Consider the following 20873-nt stretch of genomic DNA (forward strand, 5'->3'; position numbering starts at 1 on the left):
ATTTGCCTATCGGCGAAACAGGTCTACAGCGGATGCCATCTCCCTGCCCTACACTCAGCTCTGGAGCATCTGGACAGTAAAGATACATACGTTAGACTATTGTTTATTGACTACAGCTCTGCCTTCAATACAATAATTCCAAGCAAGCTTGTCACCAAACTCCGAGACCTAAGACTGAACACCTCCCTCTGTAACTGGATCCTTGACTTTCTAACAAACAGACGGCAATCAGTGAGGATAGGCAGCAATACCTCCGGCACGATTATTCTCAACACTGGTGACCCACAAGGCTGCATCCTCAGCCCTCTACTCTACTCCCTATACACTCATGACTGTGTGGCCAGATTCTGCTCGAACTCCATCTACAAGTTTGCAGATGATACTACCATTGTAGGCCGTATCTCAAACAGCGATGAGTCAGAGTACAGGAAGGAGATAGAGAGCTTAGTGGAATGGTGTCATGACAACAACCTTGCCCTCAATGTCAACAAAAGAGCTGCTCATTGACTTCAGGAAAGGGGGCATTGTACATGCACCTGTCTACATCAATGGTCGAGAGGGTTGAGAGCTTCAAGTTCCTGGGAGTGAACATCACCAACAGCCTGTCCTGGTCAAATCACGTAGATGCCACAGCCAAGAAAGCTCACCAGCACCTCTACTTCCTCAGGAGGCTAAAGAAATTCGGTTTGTCCCCTTTGACGCTCACCAACTTTTACCGATGCACCACAGAAAGCATCCTATCTGGATGTATCACGGCTTGGTACGGCAACTGCTCTGCCTAGGACCGCAAGAAGTTGCAGAGAGTTGTGGATGCACCCAGTGCATCATGGACACCAGCCTCCCCTCCTTGGACTCCCCTCCTTGTCTTTACCTCTCGTTGTCTTGGTGAAGCAGCCAGCATAATCAAAGACCCCACCCACCCGGGACATTCTCCCTTCTCTCCTCTTCCATCGGGTAGGAGATACAGGAGCCTGAGGGCGCATACCAGCAGACTTAAGGACAGCTTCTACCCCACTGTGATAAGACTATTGAACGGTTCCCTTATACAATGAGATGGACTATGACCTCACGATTTACCTTGTTGTGACCTTGCACCTTATTGCACTGCACTTTCGCTGTAGCTGTGACACTTTACTCTGTACTGTTATTGTTTTTACCCGTACTACATCAATGCACTCTGCACTAACTCAATCTAACTGCACTGAGTAATGAATTGACCTGTACGATCGGTTTGTAAGACAAGCTTTTCACTGTACCTCAGTACAAGTGAAAATAATAAACCAATACCAATACCAACCTCAGTTTCAGGACACAGAAGCTTTTTGTAAACAGTGAAAGGAGGGAGATATTTCACAAACTGCCCACCCACCTGTCCTATCAGTCACTTCCCACTCTATCTGTAGAAGAGCCTGTCATTTCTTCATTAGCCTCATCAGTCACCTTGGAACCTGAAAAACCAGAGTAGAAGCAAACCCTCCTTGTTCCTGGGGGTTGTCTAAGAAGAAGAATCTAACCAAACAAGAAGGTTAATCTCACTTTGTAACTTTAATCTCCCAAGTCTAAAGAGCTCGAAGATCACAGTGGTAGTGGAGGGGAGAGAGGGAACAAATACCAACGACATTCAACACACAAGGCGCTGGAGGAACTCAACGGGTCAGGCAGCATCTATGGAGGGAACTGGGCAGTTGACATTTCACATTGAGACCCTTCATCTGTCCAGATGAAGGGTCTCGACCTGAAATGTTGACTGTCCTTTTCTCTCCAATAGGTGTTGCCTGATCCATCACTTGCAGTCTCTTGCATTACCAATGAAATTCTCTTTTTTATGTTCCTCGTAGACTTGGATGATGAACCTACCAGATGGTGCAACACAACTTGATGGTTCTGGTAAACAATGGGGATATGAATCCTAGGGCTACTATGGAAAGTGAGATGATTGCCTTCTTTTTAAGAATGCCACATTTTTATTTTTCTGAAACCTACCTTTTTTTTCTCAGGCATTCTAGCAACAATCCTGGCCTAGATTGCTAGCTTGGCACAAATGTTCTGCATGCCCCTTTTGAAGTTACTCTGTTGACAATGAAACACTAAGTCCTTCAAAGTCCAGAAATAGGGAGCTGCATCCCTTATACATATGCTTCCTCTCTTCATGGCATACTTGATAGCCACCCCTCTCATTCCAGCCTATCCAGGAAACTCTCACCAATAAGTGTGTCCTATCCTAACTGGATCCCAGCTGAAGTTATGGCAGGAGCAGTTAGAAGTGAGTGAAAAGTTTCTAACTCCTTAGAAAAAAATCAGTATGATTGTCTCATAATTGTACATGTTGTAGAATCTCTGGCCTCACTGCTCCTTTCCTGGCTTTGGAGTTTTTATTATTTTGCCAACTACTTGCATGTTAAAAGTTCTTGACACATTTTGCATTAATTTGCCCGAGGAAGAAATTAATTTATCCCTTGGTAAAAGGAGAGTTAAAAATCTAAGCAATTTTTGTGGTTATGTGTTTGATTGCAAAATATTTATCAGAGGTGGCTACTTACTGGAAGAGGAGAATTTGAACTATGTAGCTGATCAACTTCAACTTCAACACATTGACAGAAGATAATCAGCAACAGGCAATATAACACATGCCTGGATCGAAGCATCATCGTAAATGCCTTGAAGCATTGGATTTACTGCAAGTACAAATAGAATCACATAATTAAAAAACAGAAACTACATGGCATTCTTCACAAATATTTATGGTGTAGAAATAGTTTCAAATCTCCAATGATGCAGAGCAAAGATGCAGTAATATGCAGAGGACCAGAATGCCTGCATTTGGGAAGGGGCTCACATGAAAACACAATGGTACAGGGGAAGTGATGGAGAAAAAGTTATTGACTGGAGTTATACCCTCTCGTTTTTCTTACTGTCACACAGATATCCCTCTTCTACATCAAAATCAAAAAACTGCAATGCTGGAAATCTGAAATAAAAACACAAACAGGAAATGCTGAAAATACTCAGCAGGTCAGGCAGCATCTGTGGAAAGAGAAGCATTTAACGTTTCAGCTCCAGCACCCCTCATCAGCACTAGTTTATTGAAGAGTCCTGGAGCTGAAAAATTAACTCTGTATGCTCAGCGTGAGAGAGCAGATTTCTACTAAGATACACTGGGAAGGGACTGACGAAGCAGGGAATAAATTAAGTAAACACAAGCTTAATCAGGATTTCTTCAAATGATAATATAGCCCAGGTAATGTCCGTGTGATCTAACTTCAGGTGGGATCATGAAAGAGAAGCCTAACCATTGTTTTGGACAGTTAAGTGCCTGATGGTCTTCCTCATTCCTACAGTTCTGTAAAAATTAGTTGGTATTAATAACAGCTGATGTAAAATATCATACACTTTTGCTGGAGCAGCTTGCCAAATATAACTATATTTGGGCATTGAAAGCAGAATATAATGTAATGATTAAGAATAAAAGTAGCAAACCAAAACAGAATAATAACCAGCAAAATGGAACTAAAAAGACTGATTATTGCCTTTCATCCCTACATATAGCAATCAAACATTCTGACAGAAAGGTACTTTACAAGTCCTAAATGAAAGAGAAGATGCTAATTTCAGATAAATGGGAGCATTTTCAAAGGCCAAAGAGATGATATTGGAGATCAGCAGATGTTTGGCATGGCAGAGGTAATATGGAGAGGATCATAATCCTGGTTCTACTAAACTGTCATTGCTAGCAACTCACAAGGCTCAAGAAATCATACAACCAAATTTGTCTTTTTCTTCAAAATTATCAGCCAGGAATCAGTACCTAATACAAAATTAAACTTTATTCAGTCATCTTCAGATCCTTGTAAACATGGATAAAAGGAAAGAAATGAAAGAAGTCTTATAAGGAGAGGCTGAGCAAGTTAGGACTTTTCTCCTTGGAGAGACGGAGAATGAGAGGAGACAATAAGAGGTATATAAGATTATGAGAGGCATAGACAGAGGAGACAGCCAGAATCTTTTCCCCAGGGCGGTAATGGCCAATACTAGAAGTCACCTGTTTAAGTTGCGTGGAGGAAAGTTCAGGGAGGATGTCAGAGGTGTTTTTTTTACACTGAGAATGGTGGGTGCCTGGAATGCACCGCTGGGGTGGGGGGGTGGGGGTGGTAGGGCCCTTACTGTGCTGTACTGTTCTATGTTCCATGTTCTATGAAAGTAACAGTTTGTGGTATTTTAAATTATGATCATATTGAGGTAGTTGGTATGAAAGAAAATAAATTAATTGTACTTAATGCAGCACAGTTGCATAGATGACAATTCTGCTCCCTTACTGATTCAGTAATATGCTTCAAACCAGACCACCGTTGCTGTACATGTGCAGTTTGCACGTTCTCCCTGTGAAAATGTTGGTTTCTCCAGGGGGCTCCAGTGTCCTCCCACATCCCAAAGGTGTGCTGGCAGGTAGGTTAATGGGTGATTGCAAGTTATCCCTGGTGTTGGTGGCTAGTAAGAGAATCAAAGTGGAGTTGTTGGGCATGTGAGAGAGAATTGGTTACAGGGATGTAAGTAGAGAAATAGGATTGCTCCAAATAGACTCCATGGGCCAAATGGCCTCTCTCTCTGTTGTAGAGAAAATACGATATATTAGAAAGCACATAGAATTTGGAGCAATTATATAAATATAGTATTATTTTTGAAATTGTTTTTAGTAAATTCAATCCACAATGACAATTTCAGAGACTCTGGGCTGCAACTGCACTCCCAACACCTGCCGAAAAACTGCCAATTCCCAGTGAATTTCCACCAATTAAAAGACAAGCAGAAAACAATACATTGGGAGTGGACAAGTTTCCTGCACACATTCTTGCGTGAGACAGGTGAATCAAAGCAGAAGATCTCCTTACTCATCACAAGGAAGTGGGAGGACATAATTGTTTTGAGGGGACAGAGCAGAGATGTTGTTCATTTACAATTGAAATGTGTTGAGACATATGAACTGGTAAAACAAGTAAGCCACCATACCAAGGTTTCCCAGTTAAAGTAGCAATTATAATATTGAAACTACTCATGTTACTGTTTTATGCAATGGTCTCAATGCTGTGGGAGTAATTGAGCAAAGGGAGCTGAAATATAAACCGGTTTTAATACACAATACCACATTGTTTTCTTTGGAATTAATTATTAAAGTTCTGTGATCTAAACTGCCACAAATTTCTCATGAGGAATAATTATTTAAGTTATCAAAACAATTATCTTGTGCTATTTTCTAGTGAATTGCAGAGAGATTTTCTACTTTGATTTACTTGTCACACATCAGGAAAGTACACAGGAAAATTATGACCTTCAATTGTCATTTTAAAGTGATGAATACTTCAATTCTTCTTACTGAGCTATTCAGTTGTCTTTATTGTAGTTGTGCTTTGTGGAAATCTAAATCACAGGTACGTAAGGGTGCATTAGTCTGGATGTGATTAACCCTGTGCTTCTGGACAGGCTACATCCTAGGATTAAAACCCAGCCTAATAAACAAGTGTGGGACTGAACACTCTAACTTTGGACTGGACACTGATACTGGAACTCAGAAAGACATAGGGAAGTAGTAAACAAAAATCAAAAAACAAAACTGCAGATGCTAGAAATTTGAAATAAAAACAGAAAATGTTGGAAAAACTCAGCAGGTCAGGCAGCATCCATGGAAAGAGAAACAGTTATAATATCAAGTCCATAAACTCCGTACTGATAAGTTCTGATGTGGGGTCCTGGACATGAAACTTTAACTGTTTCTCTTTCCACAAATGCTGGCTGACCTGCTGAGTTTTTCTAGTATTTTCTGTTTTTATTTCAGACAAGTGGCAGTTTATTGTCTCGTGGTTAGCCAGCAAAGAATGTGCAACAATTCCACTGTTGTTGGTACACTGTCTACCTGGAGAGCATAAATTGTTGTCATACAGCACTTGTTTTTGAACTTTAGGCAAGTGGAAATTCCAAATGAGACCTTCATATTGCATGAATACAGCAAGTTTGTGCACATTGTACCGTGAGAATCTCTTGCCGGCATGTTAGTGCGCTTGAAGCTTTTGCACATGGCAACACGCAGAACATGCACTGAAGATGCAAATCACTCTGCAATGCTTATGTAGAGCCTCCCTTTTAAGATCTACCATTTTCCTCTGGTTAAGAAACAGCATGGTACAGGATCACCTCAGATCCCTCTGGGGGCCACAAAAGCATTTCAGCAACAGCTCACAGAAGCCTTGTAAGCACAAGATTTACAATTGTTACTTTACTGTTGGCGTTACACCTGTACAACCAGGAACAAGAAGCCAAAGCAAGCTTAGATTCATGGAGTCATAGAGAGATACAGCACAGAAACAGGCCCTTCGGCCCACTGAGTCCATGCTGACCACCAACCACCCATTTACACTCATCCTACCTTAATCCCACTTTTTTTTATTCTCTCACATTCTTATCAACTCTCCTCAGATCCTACTACTCACCTACACACCAGGGGCAATTTACAGTGGTTAATTAACCTACCAAACCACATGTCTTTGTGATGTGGGAGGAAATCAGAACACCCAGAGGAATCCCACACAAACTTACCAGAGCTCCCTGAAGGGGAAGGGGAAGAAGGGCTCACAGCCCGGCCTCTTATCACCCAAGAGCTTACGGGGGGGGAAACAATAACCTCTAAGCACTCTAAAAAGCAATATACCTGGAGGCTAAGTTTTTTTAAGGCAGTGATGACAGAGAGCTGTCTTCTTCTGCAAGCAGTTACACAATCAACCTCCTTCTCCACATTCAAACCATTACAAAGCACTGTCTGCGGCAGTTATGGAAGAAGGAGGAAGTGCACAGCAGTTGAGAGTGAATGCAAGAAGCACTATCTGTTGTTAAGGAATGCCTCATAACTCAGATCTTCTCTTCAGCATTCTGCTCCATTGGCTCCCACCCAGGCAGAGAGGAATTTGTTAGTAATTATGCCAGATCTTGTTGCCATATGACTTGGAATCTCCAATGGTCACATTCCAATAATATCAAACAGAAATCCCACTAATTCCACCTTTTACCCAATAGGATGACTAATCCGTATTCTCCACTGAACAGGGGTTTTAAAGGGGCATTACATTAGCCTCTGCCCAGTACTGAGTCACTGAATCTGCAGAGTGTTAGGAAGATTGCCAAGGCAGTGGTGCTGTGTTAACATCCTAGCCTGAAAAAGCAGTCTGTCTGTCAATGAGGTTCACAGGTGGAATACTCCAGCAGTAGTTACAAAGCCCAAGGATATGATCAAAGCTCTGTACTTGTTTCCCTGAGTGCTAACTACAGGCTTGTTAACATCGGTTGTTGGCAAGATGCTGAAGTCTACAAGCAAGGAAAAAAATCACCAGTCATTTAGAAAAGCTTAACGGAATCACACCAAGTAAACAGGTTTGACAAATTTACTAGAGTTCTTTGAGGCTTGATAAATTGTAGATGTAGTGTATTTGGATTTTCAGAAGGCATTTGACAAGGTGACACATAAAAGGAGGGTGAACAGGATAACAGCACATGATATTGGGAGATGCACGTTCAAATGGTTTGAAAACCGGTTATCACATAGTTGGAACACATGGGTCTTTCTCAGGCTGAAATGATGTACCTAGTAGAGGGTTCCCAGCATCAGTTCTTGGCCCTCAGTTATTTAGGATGTATGTTAATGACCTGGAACGGAGGAAAAGTGAGGGTCTTCAAGTTTACTGATGACATGAACATAAATGGAAGGGCATGTTGTGATGAAGGTATTTGGACTCTGCAACTGGATATAGAGAGGTTGAATAAGTAGGTGAAAAGCCGGCAAATGGAGTTTAATGTGGGAAAGTGTGAGGTCGTGCACTTTGGTGAGAGGAATCTAAAGGCAGGCTATTATCTGAATGGAGAAAGTTTGCAAAATGTTAACAGACAGGTACAGCAAGTGATTAGGAAGGCAGATAGCATATTGGCCTTTATTGGAAGAGGGCTGGGATCTGGAAATAGAGAAGTCTTGTTGTAGATGTACAGGGTACTGGTGAGGTCACACCTGAAGTACTGTTAACAATTTTCATCTTCTTATTTAAAAAAAATGATAGATTGGCATTGGAGGCTTTCCAAAAAACTAAGTCCTGGGATGAGAATGTTGTCTTATCATGATAGCTAAAGAAATTAGATTTATATTTAGAAGAATATGGTGTGATCATATTGATGTTATTGAAACATAAGATCCTGAGGGAGGTAATACAGGGTTTCCACTATTGGGATAATCAATTAACTAGACCCGAATTGAAGGCTGGTGGTGATTTTCATATCTGATATCTGCCCTCACTGAGAGGTAGTTCCCAAGAAATGTAAAATCGTTCATGTTTCTCAGGGTCTCACCTGGAAACTTCACTGTCAGACGGCGTGTGCTACAGTGGGGGCAGGTTGGTCGAGGACCTTGGATTTGTGGATGTTGAGTGTTACATCAATCCCCTCTTAGGCTTCAGTGAATGAGTCAACAATTTCTTGAAGGTCAGCCCCTAAGCAACCTCAACAGTAGTGTAGCGGTTAGGGTAACACTATTACAGCGCCAGCGACCCAAGTTCAATTCCGGTCACTGTCTGTAAGGAGTTTGTACGTTCTCCGTGTCTGCGTGGGTTTCCTCCGGGTGGTCCGGTTTCCTCCCACATTCCAAAGGTTAGGAAGTTGTGGGCATGCTACGTTGGCACCAGAAGCACGGCGACACTTGCGGGCTGCCCCCAGATCACTCTGCGCAAAAGATGCATTTCACCGTGTGTTTTGATGTACATGTGACCAACAAAGAGATCTTACCTTACATGCAGCAGCTCGATGATTGACATTGGGTGACCTTGTTTCTACACTGTAGGTTAAACAGTTTCCCATTAGCTCTGAATATTAGTTCCACACCCACAGAAGGTTTATTGGAGATGAGGTACAACATTGCAGCAAGAAACATTGGGACATTTGACACAGGTCTTCACTGAGACTGGTTCAATTGGTTAGTATCATGGCCTTCATACAGTCATGGAGCAAATTTAAGATGGAAGAGAATTTCTGTGGGCAGTTGAATTTGAAGGGAGTGTTTCACAGTGCCAATTGATGCACCTGAGGTTTGAGTGAGGTCCAAAAAGGCCATGTAGAGTGCTGCCCTGCATTTTTCTTGCAGTTGTTGCCTAGTGAAGGTCATGGCCACTGTGCCTCTATATGGACGGAATCCACACTGATTCAGGAAGCAGCTCTTTGGCCACTGTCACATCCCAGCCTGCAGAAATCACAGAGCGTCCACAGCTTATGGGACTGCCCTGAAATATGCCACAACTGGAACTTGTGAGAGATTCCTGGCTTCTCTACCAAGAAGAACCAGAACTGTTTTGATGGGAATGACAAGGAGATTGAGGAGATAATCAAATGCAAGTTTAAGGCATTCGGGATTGCAAGCCGCACCCTGATTGCAGGGTAAAGAGACAGCTCCACAACAGCCTGAAGTCAGAGATGCAACAGAAAGCCCATGACCTAAAGAACAGATGGTGGGTGGAGAGAGTGCAGAAGGCTCAGCAACTCTCTGAAAGCAAGGGGTACATCTTACTGAAAGCCAGGAATCACATGCAATTTAACATTCCCCTAGACATTCCCCTGGCTGCTTTCTGAATCACAGTGTGGATTCTATCCATATAGAGGCACAGTGGCCATGACCTTCACTAGGCAACACCTGCAAGAAAAATGCAGGGCAGCACTCTACATGGCCTTTCTGGACCTCACTCAAACCTCAGATCCATCAATTGGCACTGTGAAACACTCTCCTCAATTCAGTTGCAAGTATAATTGCTGGCAGCACTTGCCATAGGTTGAAGCATCTCTGCTCTGACCTTATAAGAAATAGTCAATTTGATGGTGGTGGCTTGGGCATTGGGCCACTCCGTATCTTGGGTTTGGTTGGGGAGTGGGAGTTCTCCCTTGGGAGGCCAGGGTGCTGTTCCCTCTTCTCCCTACCCTCCTCCCTTTCTCATGTTTGCCTGCTACAGAGAGAGCACTTTATCTGAGCTGACCTGCTTCCCAGCAGGCAGCACACGGATAATGAGACATTTCCAAGCTTAGCAAGCAAATGCCATCCGTGATGTGAAGGTCACATCACACCATTCCTGAAAGAGAAAATTAAGACAGCATCTTAAAGCGAGAATATTCCAGTGATACGATTTTTTTTCTGGTGACCCCTGATTTGGTATTTGTGCTATGTTCAAAACATATAAGGGGAATAAACAATATCTAGGCATCTTAGCCTTAAATCAAAACTACATGGAAACCCATTATGATAATACATACACTGTCATGTACATGGTGAGCCCTTAAAAACAAAAAGTAAGGATTAGTTGGAAGGACATATGCATGACCTAGTGTACTCTTCTCCAAAGCTACAACAGAAAAAAAATGCTCCACTATGCAATAGTTATGAATGTATTAGTTGGCAGAGTAGTCTTCTGGACTGTCCTTTTACAGAAATGAAACTTTTACAGAAACCTGTAAAATTTTACTCAAAGCGTGCTTTGTAACGTGAAAGATAGAGTGAAGCTCTACAGTAACAAAGAAAAGTATGCAATAGCTAAAGTAATATCCAAGACATTATGTGATGAACTCCAAAACAAAATCCACAAATATAAGCCAGGTTAAATCACAATGAACGTCATAAAGATAACATGAGGGCAGCAGACCCTTAGTTCATTGTTAAAACACAATTGACAAAAAAAAAGAAATCTGTGTGTATTAATTGGAACCCATATTAACAGAGTGACTGATTAAGAGAGATATCTTTATTAGTCATATGTACATCGAAACACACAGTGAAATGCATCTTTTGCATAGTGTTCTGGGGGCAGTCCACAAGTGTCGCCACGCTTCTGGCGCCAGCCTAGCAATTTTACCATGAACTTAAAATTTACTGTTCTGGTCTGACCTGGAGTGAAATATTTATTTTAATACATCATTATAGCCTGTTCCAAATAAATTGATTGAAAATAACTTACATTCCATTGCATAAATGAGTCACAGCGACTGGGAATCTGGGAAATAAACTAGAAACTTAGATGGAGTAGCAGTAACAGAGACAACGCTATGCCTGGAGAGAAGGGAAATAAACATGTAGGGCTGTCAGATTTTTAAGACAGTCAGACAGATAAGAAAAAAAAATTGGTAATATTAATAAAGAAGTAAACTGATGCATACAAAAAGAGGAAATTTTTGAAAAGAGAATATGCAATTCTATAGTTAAAATTAAAAAGAGAGGAATTTGATATATTGGGATGTTGCACTGCAGGTGGAATATACTGCAGGCTAATGTACGTAAGAAGATCTATAAGTGAGTAGGAAAATGAGTAAGAACAATAATTATTTTTTTGGGAAACTTTGATTATTTACCCTTTGACTGGAAAAAGGAGGAAGAATAGGAAGAGAAAGGAATGGAATTCCCAAAGCGTATATCTTTACATTTAGAAAGGAAGAGGCGTAACTAAATCTAGTTTATAAGATTTTAATGAGGATGTTCAAAAAAGAAAAATATATACGCCTTCTTAGAAAGCAAAATTGTTATCCTTAAATTGAAGGCAGTAGGAAGGGACAGAACAGATTTTTTAAAGGTTGCTGATTGAGCTTGCCGATATGAGCTTGTGAGAGAATCTGGAGATCGGAACTGCAGATAAGTAGATTTCTTTATCAAAAGGAGATTCAAATAAATAGTGTAACAGTAGGATGTCCTGAGGTCATAAGATATCTTTATTAGTCACATGTACATCGAAACACAGTGAAATACATCTTTTGCGTAGAGTGTTCTGGGGGCAGCCCGCAAGTGTCGCCACGCTTCTGGTGCCAACATAGCATGCCCACGACTTCCTAACCCATACGTCTTTGCAATGTGCGAGGCAACCGAACCACCTGGAGGAAACCCACGCAGACACAGGGAGAATGTACAAACTCCTTACATGATAGCTAAATAAAGTTCTTTCTATTTATAGATGTGACAAAATACATGAAAAAGACGTGTCTTTTTTTTCCTCTTCACTGCCTTGTACAGTTTATGTATAATTTATATTCGGTGTGTTGACTGTACCTACGAGCCTGTGATGCTGCTGCAAGCAAGTTTCTCATTGGACCTGTACCTCACCATACTGGTGTACATGGCAATAAATTCAACGACTTGAAAAACAAGAGAGACTTTGTAAAATTGTGCAGGAATTGAGAAGATGAACTGCCAGCAATCACAACCATCTTCCTGGTATCGCAATAGTCAAGAGAGTTTTTCCCTTGATTCCCATTGATGACCACTTTACCAGGGATCCCTGATACCACATTTGGTCGAATGTTGCTTTACTGTCAATGGCAAACACCCTCAACTCATGGCTGGAATTCAATTCTTTTGTCCACTCTTGAACTAAGGCTGTAATACGATCTGAACCTGAGTGGTCCTGGTTAAATTCGCAGCATAGTGGCGCAGCTAGCAGAGTCACTGCTTCACTGCACCAGAAACCAAAGTTCCATCTTGGACTCATGTGCTGTTTGTGTGGAGTGTGCATGTTCTTCCTTTGACTACATGGGCTTCCTCTGTGTGTTCCAGTTTCCTCCCACATCCCAAAGATGTGCAGATTGGTAGGTTAATTAGCCATAGTAAATTTCCCCTAGTGTGTGCAAGTGATAGAATCTGAGAGGAGTTGATGAGAGTGCAGGATAAATGTAGGATTAATATAAATGGGTAGTTGGTGGTCAGCGGGGACTTGGTGGGCTGAAGGGGTTGTTCTTGTGCTGTATCTCTCTGTGATTCCAAACTGAGCATCATAGAACAGATTATAGCTAGGGCCATTAACTTCAACCGTGCATTGATGTAGTTTATTTTAATTTTAGGAAAAAAATAATTATTTTAACTAGCTTCTATTAGGAAATTGATGAAGTATTAGTTACATTTCCTCATTCCTAGTTTACACCATTATTATATTTGGAGATCATCAACAAGAATCTGTTTGATGGCTTATTTTTCACACACTAAATTGCACTGTGCAGAAATTCTGATAATCTTTTAAATACTGACTTCCACAACTTGTCACAAATGATCCAGTACAGGCAGTCCCTGGGTTACGTAAGGGTTCTGTTCCTGAGAACTGTCCGTAAGCCAATTTCCCTGTAAGTCAGTAACATCCATTTTCTATAGCTATCCATATTGTGTCACTCTACATACAGTTGTTATAATTTCATTTCATTGAATAATCACCCTAACACACCCATAATTAAACTAATGAAATATATACTGTATCCAGTTATCAATGAATACCATGAAACATTTTATTATTATTATTATTACTAGCTAGAAAATGCCTCAAAAATGTACAAGAGGATTTGTATAAAGTTGGATTTCCATAAGTCAGGTCATTCATAACCAGGGACCCCTTGTAATTATAGGCATTGTGAACAAGTGTAAATATTTTTCAAAGTATCTTATACTATAGGAAATGATCATTCAGTCATCATGCCTGGTTCAAAGAAGCATTTAATTAGCCTCATTTCCTTGTTACTTTGGTTTTTTTTTAAATAAGTATTTAGCTTTCCTGAGACTTTCATCCTGGAATTTTAATACAGGAGGTTCCTGGGTTACATAAGGGTTCTGTTCCTGAGAACTGCCTGTAAACTGAATTTTCCATATGTCAGAAATGAACAATTCCCCCCAAAATCGTTATATCTTTAGCCTCGACAGCAGATTTGCAAAGAATAGACTGGGGAAAGTCAGTGTAGCTGATAGCTGTTACCAGCAAGTGAACTGTGACAAATCCTTGTCTGAATGCAGCCCAGGTGGAGTAACAGGGAGCTGATCTGCTGATCAGCAAGAAAACTATCGGCAGTTTAACAAAAGAAAGTGTGCACTAATGAAGGGTGGCTCAGGGTTTGTAACATTTGATCCTGCCTGAAGGAGAGTTAGAAGAAGGCATTGTTTTTTCTATGGGTGATCTCTGTGTTGTTTCTTGGTGAAGAAGCTAGAGTACTGTACCTGTGAGCAGAGTCTGGGAGAATTTGTCATAAGTCAGGTCTTACATAACCTGGGTACTCCTATAATGCCTTTTTTTCTAGGTTTCTCTGAGCTTAATAGATTCAATTACTATGGGGTGGGTCTCACCAACAGCAATTGTCCCTGAAGGTTTTTAGTAATAGAAATTACAATATTGCTGCTCCGTCAGAGAGCAAGTAATGCAGCATAAAGTGACAATTAAACTCCAACTGTGCTAAAGTTGACTTGATTGTTCATAATAAACCTGCATTCTATAAAATCAACTTGGTTTTCTTCAAGAAAAGCTTTTAAAATCTTTAAGCATTTCCTGAATGTTGTAAGAGAATTACCCACAAATTACTTTTCAATAAAAGTGCTTAAAAGAAAAGATTTCCTTGTGGTTCTGTTAAATTGTAAAGATTACTCAGATTACTTACCCTGCTACCTGAATGAAATTTTTTTTTTTTTTTTACAGGCATTTCCTTGTAAGATCTGAAGAAATGGCTTTAGTAATTCAAACAAATTCCAAAGTACATAAAAATAAATTTCAGCTTTTGCTGCCTTTATAGTCAAGCTGTTTTTTTTAAATATGAGGTATTCATTTTTGGCAAAAACAATTAAACTGCAGTTAGGGCAAGAATATATGCCTAGAGCATCCCCAGCACAAGACTGACAACATTTTCAAGTTGGCACATTTTAGGAACAAATGCCACTTTTAGGTAAGCAATAGAACTCCTATTTTAACAACCTTGTGTCTAATTTATGCTGTAAAATAGGTACAATGATGTTTCTCCTACAAGGAAGCAATTGGTGAGTTACAATCCATGAGTGAAGGGACCCTCTGGTGATAGGTGCCTGGGGACAGCCATGGTGTTGGGAGTAGCCCACCAAGTGAACCTGCTACATCACTGGTGATACAAACATCACAATGCAGAATTTTGGCAAAAGGTTTGCGTGAATTCCTAATTTCCTGTTAAACAAAAACAATTCTGGGATTAAAATTAAAGAATTATTAGTGTTACCTAAGCAGCTGAAAGGAAACTTGAACATTGAAGCAGATTACACTTGAGGCATTAAAAACTATCCTGCAAAATGGATTCAGTCAGATTTGAGATAAAGCTTCAAATCCTTAATTCCAACATTGCCACTCTCAGTTTGGTCAATGCACCAGGGCATTTTGCAGAAGGATCATTGCGGCAAACAGCAACTGGTCCTCCTATCAACACTGCTTCTAAACCTTCATTCAGCCTGCTCAGTTGCCAGTCACATTCGAGAGATAAAAAGTTGTGGCAGTTGAGATCTCTGCCAAGGCCCAAAAAGGCATTCATCTATCAGAATCCCAGTCATCATGCATCAATGCCCTGTGGCAATTGACATGGATGTTACTTCTCACAGTAAGTCAAGAGAATCTAATTGGGAAGCTATAATACATAAAATGTATACAACACTCATTTGGGTAAATGGTGTATTTTGTATCTGAAGACTTTGGGCATCACTTGGGCTAATATATGCAGAACAGATACAAAATTACCAATACACGGTATCAGGACGGAGGTTTCATCAAATCCAAGTGTAACCTGACAGTACTATGCTTGTTACAGTAGTAGTTCAAGATGTTATAAGATGACATCAGGAATGGGTGCTGGGTATACATCTGTGTACTTCATTGAGAAATTCACGGTGGCTTCTCTGAAAGCACTTTATATCTATCTCTGTGCTCATCCTTGGTCTTCTTCATTATCACTCATATCTAAAGAGTAAAATTATATAGAGTGCAGCAGAATATGTAGCAATGAAACTGCTGGGGCAGAGGAGCTATATTATGTGAGGAAGACAATGGTTCGCTCTATAATATGTTTGTACTCATCAACCACCAGAAATGATAGTTATTAAGATCCCTTAATATGTATGATCATTGGGAATTTTGTCCTTGAAATGTGGTAATTTTGAGTTCCTGACAAGTTACCAATCACTGCATCATGTTGTTTCTTCCCTCATTCCTTCCTGCATTCTTTTCTTCTTCCTGTTCCAGTCATATGCCTGGATTTCTGGTTCAAAATGTTTTTATGTTCACCACTTAATTCATCAATGATAAACTATATTTGGAGACGGGAAGTAAAATTTAAGAACTGTTGAGTTGAGAGTCTGGGACTTCCTTGTTTTCTGATTTTGCTGAGAGCAAAATTATCACATTGTGTTTCCATTATTATATTCCTTCTCTTTCAAACTCATAAGGTCAACAGCAGCAATAAAAATAACTGGCTATATTAACTATATTAATTTGCTACAATAACTGTCTATATTGTGTCATTAAAGTTGCAAATGCCCCAAATTTCTACACAATAATGACTGCAAAACAAAATTTGACATTGAGGGCAGATAATTAAAACCAAAAGGATAGGTTTTGAGGAGTGTCTTAAAGGATGAAAGAGAACTGGTCAGGTATATTAAGGAGGGGATTCCAGAACTTAAATGCTAGGCAGCTGAAAGCAATGTTGAAACAAGGTGTGCAGATATATGGCAAAGTTATAAGGCTGGAAGAAAAGATAGTGAGGATGTGATCATGGAGAGATTTGGTTTTTCTCATATTGAAAAAAGGAGAATTTTAAAAAAAGATTTTGTTTAACTGGGAACGTACAGATAGCAACCAGAGGAATCCTATGTAAAAGGAGTGGTACAAGGATACAGATTTTGGATGACCTCATTTGCAGGTAACCTGCAAAGTCCTATAATGATTTTCTTCCAAAGATCCCTTCCCTGTTGACTATGTACCAACCACATCCTTACTTCAACATGACTTTTCTTTTTAATTATTTGTTCTGTTTCTCACACTCACCCTCAGCCAAGACATCAACATTGCTAACCATAACTCCATTGCTAGGAGTGAACCTGGCATAGTTCTTGTGGAGCCCTATAATGATACTGAGGATACATTCAATCGTATTGAGTGACACAGACGATGTGCTAAATAGGATAGACCCAGAATAAGAACTGGCAGCTCAAAACTGGGTATCTGTGAGCTGCTGTGCACCACCAGAAACAGCAGGATTGTACACAACCACAACCTGTAACCATGCTCTTCCTCACTCTACTATTCCTATCAAACCAGGGAATCAATATTGAATAAACAGGCATGATCTTCTACACATGAATGGTGCAGAAGATCATGCTTGGAGCAGCACCAGACATACCTAAAAATGAGGTGCCAGCTGGCATAACTGCAACATAGGACTACCTGTATACTAGACAGCAAAAACAGCTTGTAATAGGCAGAGTTAAGAAAACTCAAATTCAGTGGATCAGATCAAAGCTCTAAAGTCCTGTCACATTCAGGTGGTGGAGGATGCTGGACAAGTAAATAGCTAATGTGGTAATGTGGTAAAAGTAAGCAATGAAGGGAGATCTCAGAATGTCCATGTTAAAGGCAAAGCTGAAGCATTTTTGCCTGTCTTCATCCAGAAGGGCCAAATGGATGATCCACCTTAGCTCTTTCCTGAGATCTCTACCATCACAAAAGGCAGTCAGCCAGTTTGCTTCATTCCACTTGACATAAGTGAACAGATATTCCACGTGATATAAGGAAATAGCTGAGACCACTGGATGCTGCAAAGGCTATGTGGCCAGATATCTTCTCTATTGTTCCTCCTGCCTTTGCTCTCACTGTTGTTCCCCTCTCAACCTACCATGGTACGTCTCACTGCCCCTCTTTTTCATGTCTTCCTTCCTCCATGTCCCCATGTTCTCTCAAAACTCTCTTGTCTTTCACTTTTTATCTATTCCCTTATGGGACCTGGACATTGCCACAGATCCACAATTTGTTACCCATCCCCATCTACTCTGAGAAGGTTCTGCTCAGCCACTTTCTTAAACTGCTGCAGCACTTCTGCTGAAGGTTCTCTCACCGTGCTGCTGATAGGGAGGTTCAGGATTTAGATCCACATACGATAAAGGATCAACAAAATATTTCCAAGTCAGGATGGCGTGTGCTTGTAGGGGTCACTAGAGTCCCCTTTATTTTCTCCACTTATCACCTCCCAGCCTTTTGGCGCTCTTTCCGCCCTTCCCTCTCCCACCTGACTCCATCTGCCAATCAACCCTTCCTCACCTGGATCCATCTATCGCTTGCCAGCTCTTGCCCCATCCCTCCCCCTCACCTCTCTATACTGGCCATCTCCCCTCTACTCTTTCAGTCCAGATGAAGGGTCTCAAACTGAAATGTCAACTATCCATTCCCCTCCACAGATGCTGCCTGACCCACTAAGTTCCTCCAGCAGCTTATTTTTTTGCTTTGCACTCTCTTGTGTTTCCTTGATGTCACCCTGGATAAAATTCTCCCCTAAAGTCTGAGGCAGATACTACCACATCACCTCTAGAATTCAGCCCCTTTGTCCATACTTGGACTGCTTGATGAGGTTTCTAGCTGAGTGGTCCTGGAGAAACGCAAAACTGGGCATTGGTAATTAGGTTATTAGGAAGTAAATGCTGCTTGATCACACTGTCAACAACTCTGCTGATGATTAAGAGCAGGTTGACTGGTCAGCAATAAACCAGATTTAATTTGTCCTGCTTTTTGTGAATAGGACTTAAATTGGTAATTTTCCACAATGCCCGGTAAATGCTAGTGTAATTGCATGGAACAGCTCGGAGTACAGGAACTTCTCCCCACTCTCTATTCCAACTCCTTCCCATTCCCTTTGCCACATCTCTGCCTGGTTCCAGTACACCTTTTCACCATCCAGATAAAACCCCAAAAAAATCAAAACTCTTCTGTTCTCCTGAGGTGCCATCAGGGTTAAAATCAGGACCCTGTCATTAAACAACAGGAAGAATTTTTCTGATAACTTGTTTTCTTCTTAGGTCAACCTGGTTCCAAATCCCTCACGCCAGTTTAATATCAGAAACCATTGTTTAGTCTTGTAGTATTCTGATTCCAGCCATATTGCTTTATAAATTATACAGATTACATATTTGGCACTAATTAGTTCTCCAATTTAACAGACAACCTTGGCTGTTTTAAACCAAGCCACATCGGACTGGAATTGTCCTCAGCACAGAGTCTCCACCCATCCACAATTCGCACTAGGATTTGTCTGAAGAGTTACGCTGCTACTTTTCTGGATAGCCGCAAAAACCCACGGTTGTTTTCTAATCAAAGAGCCGGAGAGCTTCGAAGGGAGAATGAGACCTGCCTTCATCCCGAAGTATTGGTAAACACATGTACCCCCAATATACATTCTCATTTACCGGCAAAGGAAGTCATGCAAAGTTAAGCTGCGGGAAATAAAAAGCTTTAACAGCGATATAAGTTTTGAAGATTTTTAATTTATGAACACCTTCCTATTCTTACCTTTTCTTTGGAATGAAAAATGCTGTCTCCGGTTAATTCTCACCGCGTGTGCCGATCGCTGAAAACCTCAGGTGCGATAATATCCTCCTTAAATAAATACTTCCTCGTCTGTTGCGGAGTTGCAGAGAATGACTTCGGGCGGGTAAAGGCCCGGCCCCTCAAACACGGGACTACCTACTGGCAAAATCTATCAGTTGCTGGAAATCGACACCACGGACTGAGGTGCAGTGAAGGGACCTTATGTACAGGCGCAAAGTCTTCAGCTTAGGTCAAGGATTGTTGTCAGCGTGCATTATCAACCCGAGTCTAATTCCCATTACTTTATGGGTGTTCACGACAATCACAGAAGTTTTATTTCTCTAAAGTACTGATTTTTTAATATATACTGTATATATCAAGACAATTTCCACGTTCACATTTGGTGAATATAGTTGTGCTGCTGGCTGACCCTTGAGAGTCCAAATCAGGAGGGCAAGCAGAACAAGTTAGGCAGCAACTTCCTTTATGCACATATTTACAATATTTACATCATGTTGATTTAAATATTTACAAACTTTACTAATGTTATCCTCACCCAAGATGCACTCCAGCCCCTGTGGTGCCCACCGGAAGGCCTCCAGGGAGTCAGTAGGCCTGCAGAGGTGTACCAGGAGAGCACAGCAGTCTTTTCCAAACATAGGCATTCAATGGCTGCATCTCCTGAGGGAGGCAGACCCTCGGGGGTGGGGGGGGGGGGGTCACCTGTTGCAATGAAGTCAGCAGACCAACCACTGGGGAGGAGGAGCTGCCAGTTCACCAGTAACCAGGCCCAGCTCCAGGCCTGCACATCTTAAAATCAGAATGCACCTCTTAAGGGACAGTGCAATGGAGCCCCAGGTAGTGAGGAATTCAGGGTGGAGGTCACAGCGATTTGGTAGATGAGGGGTTTCATGATTCCTGGACACTACATTGTAGTCGTTGGTACAGGATGTAGAGAGGCAGAGAACTGTTCACTAGTTGCAGGAAGCCCTTCAGCTTTTCTCTTTGGAGAGAAGGAGGATGAGAGGTGACTTGATAGAGGTGCACAAGATGATAAGAGGCATAGATCGAGTAGACAGTCAGAGACTTTTTCCCAGGGCGACAATGGCTAACACGAAGGGACATAATTTTAAGGTGATTGGAGGAAGATACAAGGGGGAAGTAAGGGGTAAGTTTTTTACACAGAGAGTGGTGGGTCCGTGGAATGCACTGCCGGCAGAGGTTGTGGGGGCAGATACATTAGGGACATTTAAAAGACTCTTAGATAGCCACATGAATGATAGAGAAATGAAGGACTATGTGGGAGGGAAGGGTTAGATAGATCTTAGAGCAGGATAAAATGGCACAATATTGTGGGCTGAAGGGCCTGTACTGTGTTGTAATGTTCTATGTTCTATATGCACTCAAAATGCAGTAGAAGGAATGCACCAGGGATATCAATGCCAGAAATCCAGCCCCAAGAACCCAGATGCAGTTCAATGGCCTTGCGTGCAT

General features: G+C 41.2%; 1 protein-coding gene across 2 annotated transcripts in view; it reads right to left on the reverse strand.

The window, feature by feature from the left end:
- Positions 1-19575, reverse strand: part of LOC127575466 (adhesion G protein-coupled receptor F5-like) — a 64638-nt gene extending 45063 nt beyond the window's left edge. Inside the window, exons 1-2 of one of the 2 annotated variants that reach the window (XM_052025361.1) lie at positions 19362-19575; positions 2541-2675 (exon numbers count right to left, since the gene is read on the reverse strand). In XM_052025361.1, the coding sequence (XP_051881321.1) occupies positions 2541-2648 (108 nt within the window). In that variant the 5' untranslated portion in view covers positions 2649-2675; positions 19362-19575. The remainder of the gene's footprint in view (positions 1-2540; positions 2676-19361) is intronic. The other variant, XM_052025362.1, reaches the window with a different exon arrangement.
- Positions 19576-20873: the final 1298 nt, after the last annotated feature.

The sequence above is a fragment of the Pristis pectinata genome, chromosome 10 (assembly GCF_009764475.1).
Source record: "Pristis pectinata isolate sPriPec2 chromosome 10, sPriPec2.1.pri, whole genome shotgun sequence".
Lineage (NCBI taxonomy): Eukaryota > Metazoa > Chordata > Chondrichthyes > Rhinopristiformes > Pristidae > Pristis > Pristis pectinata.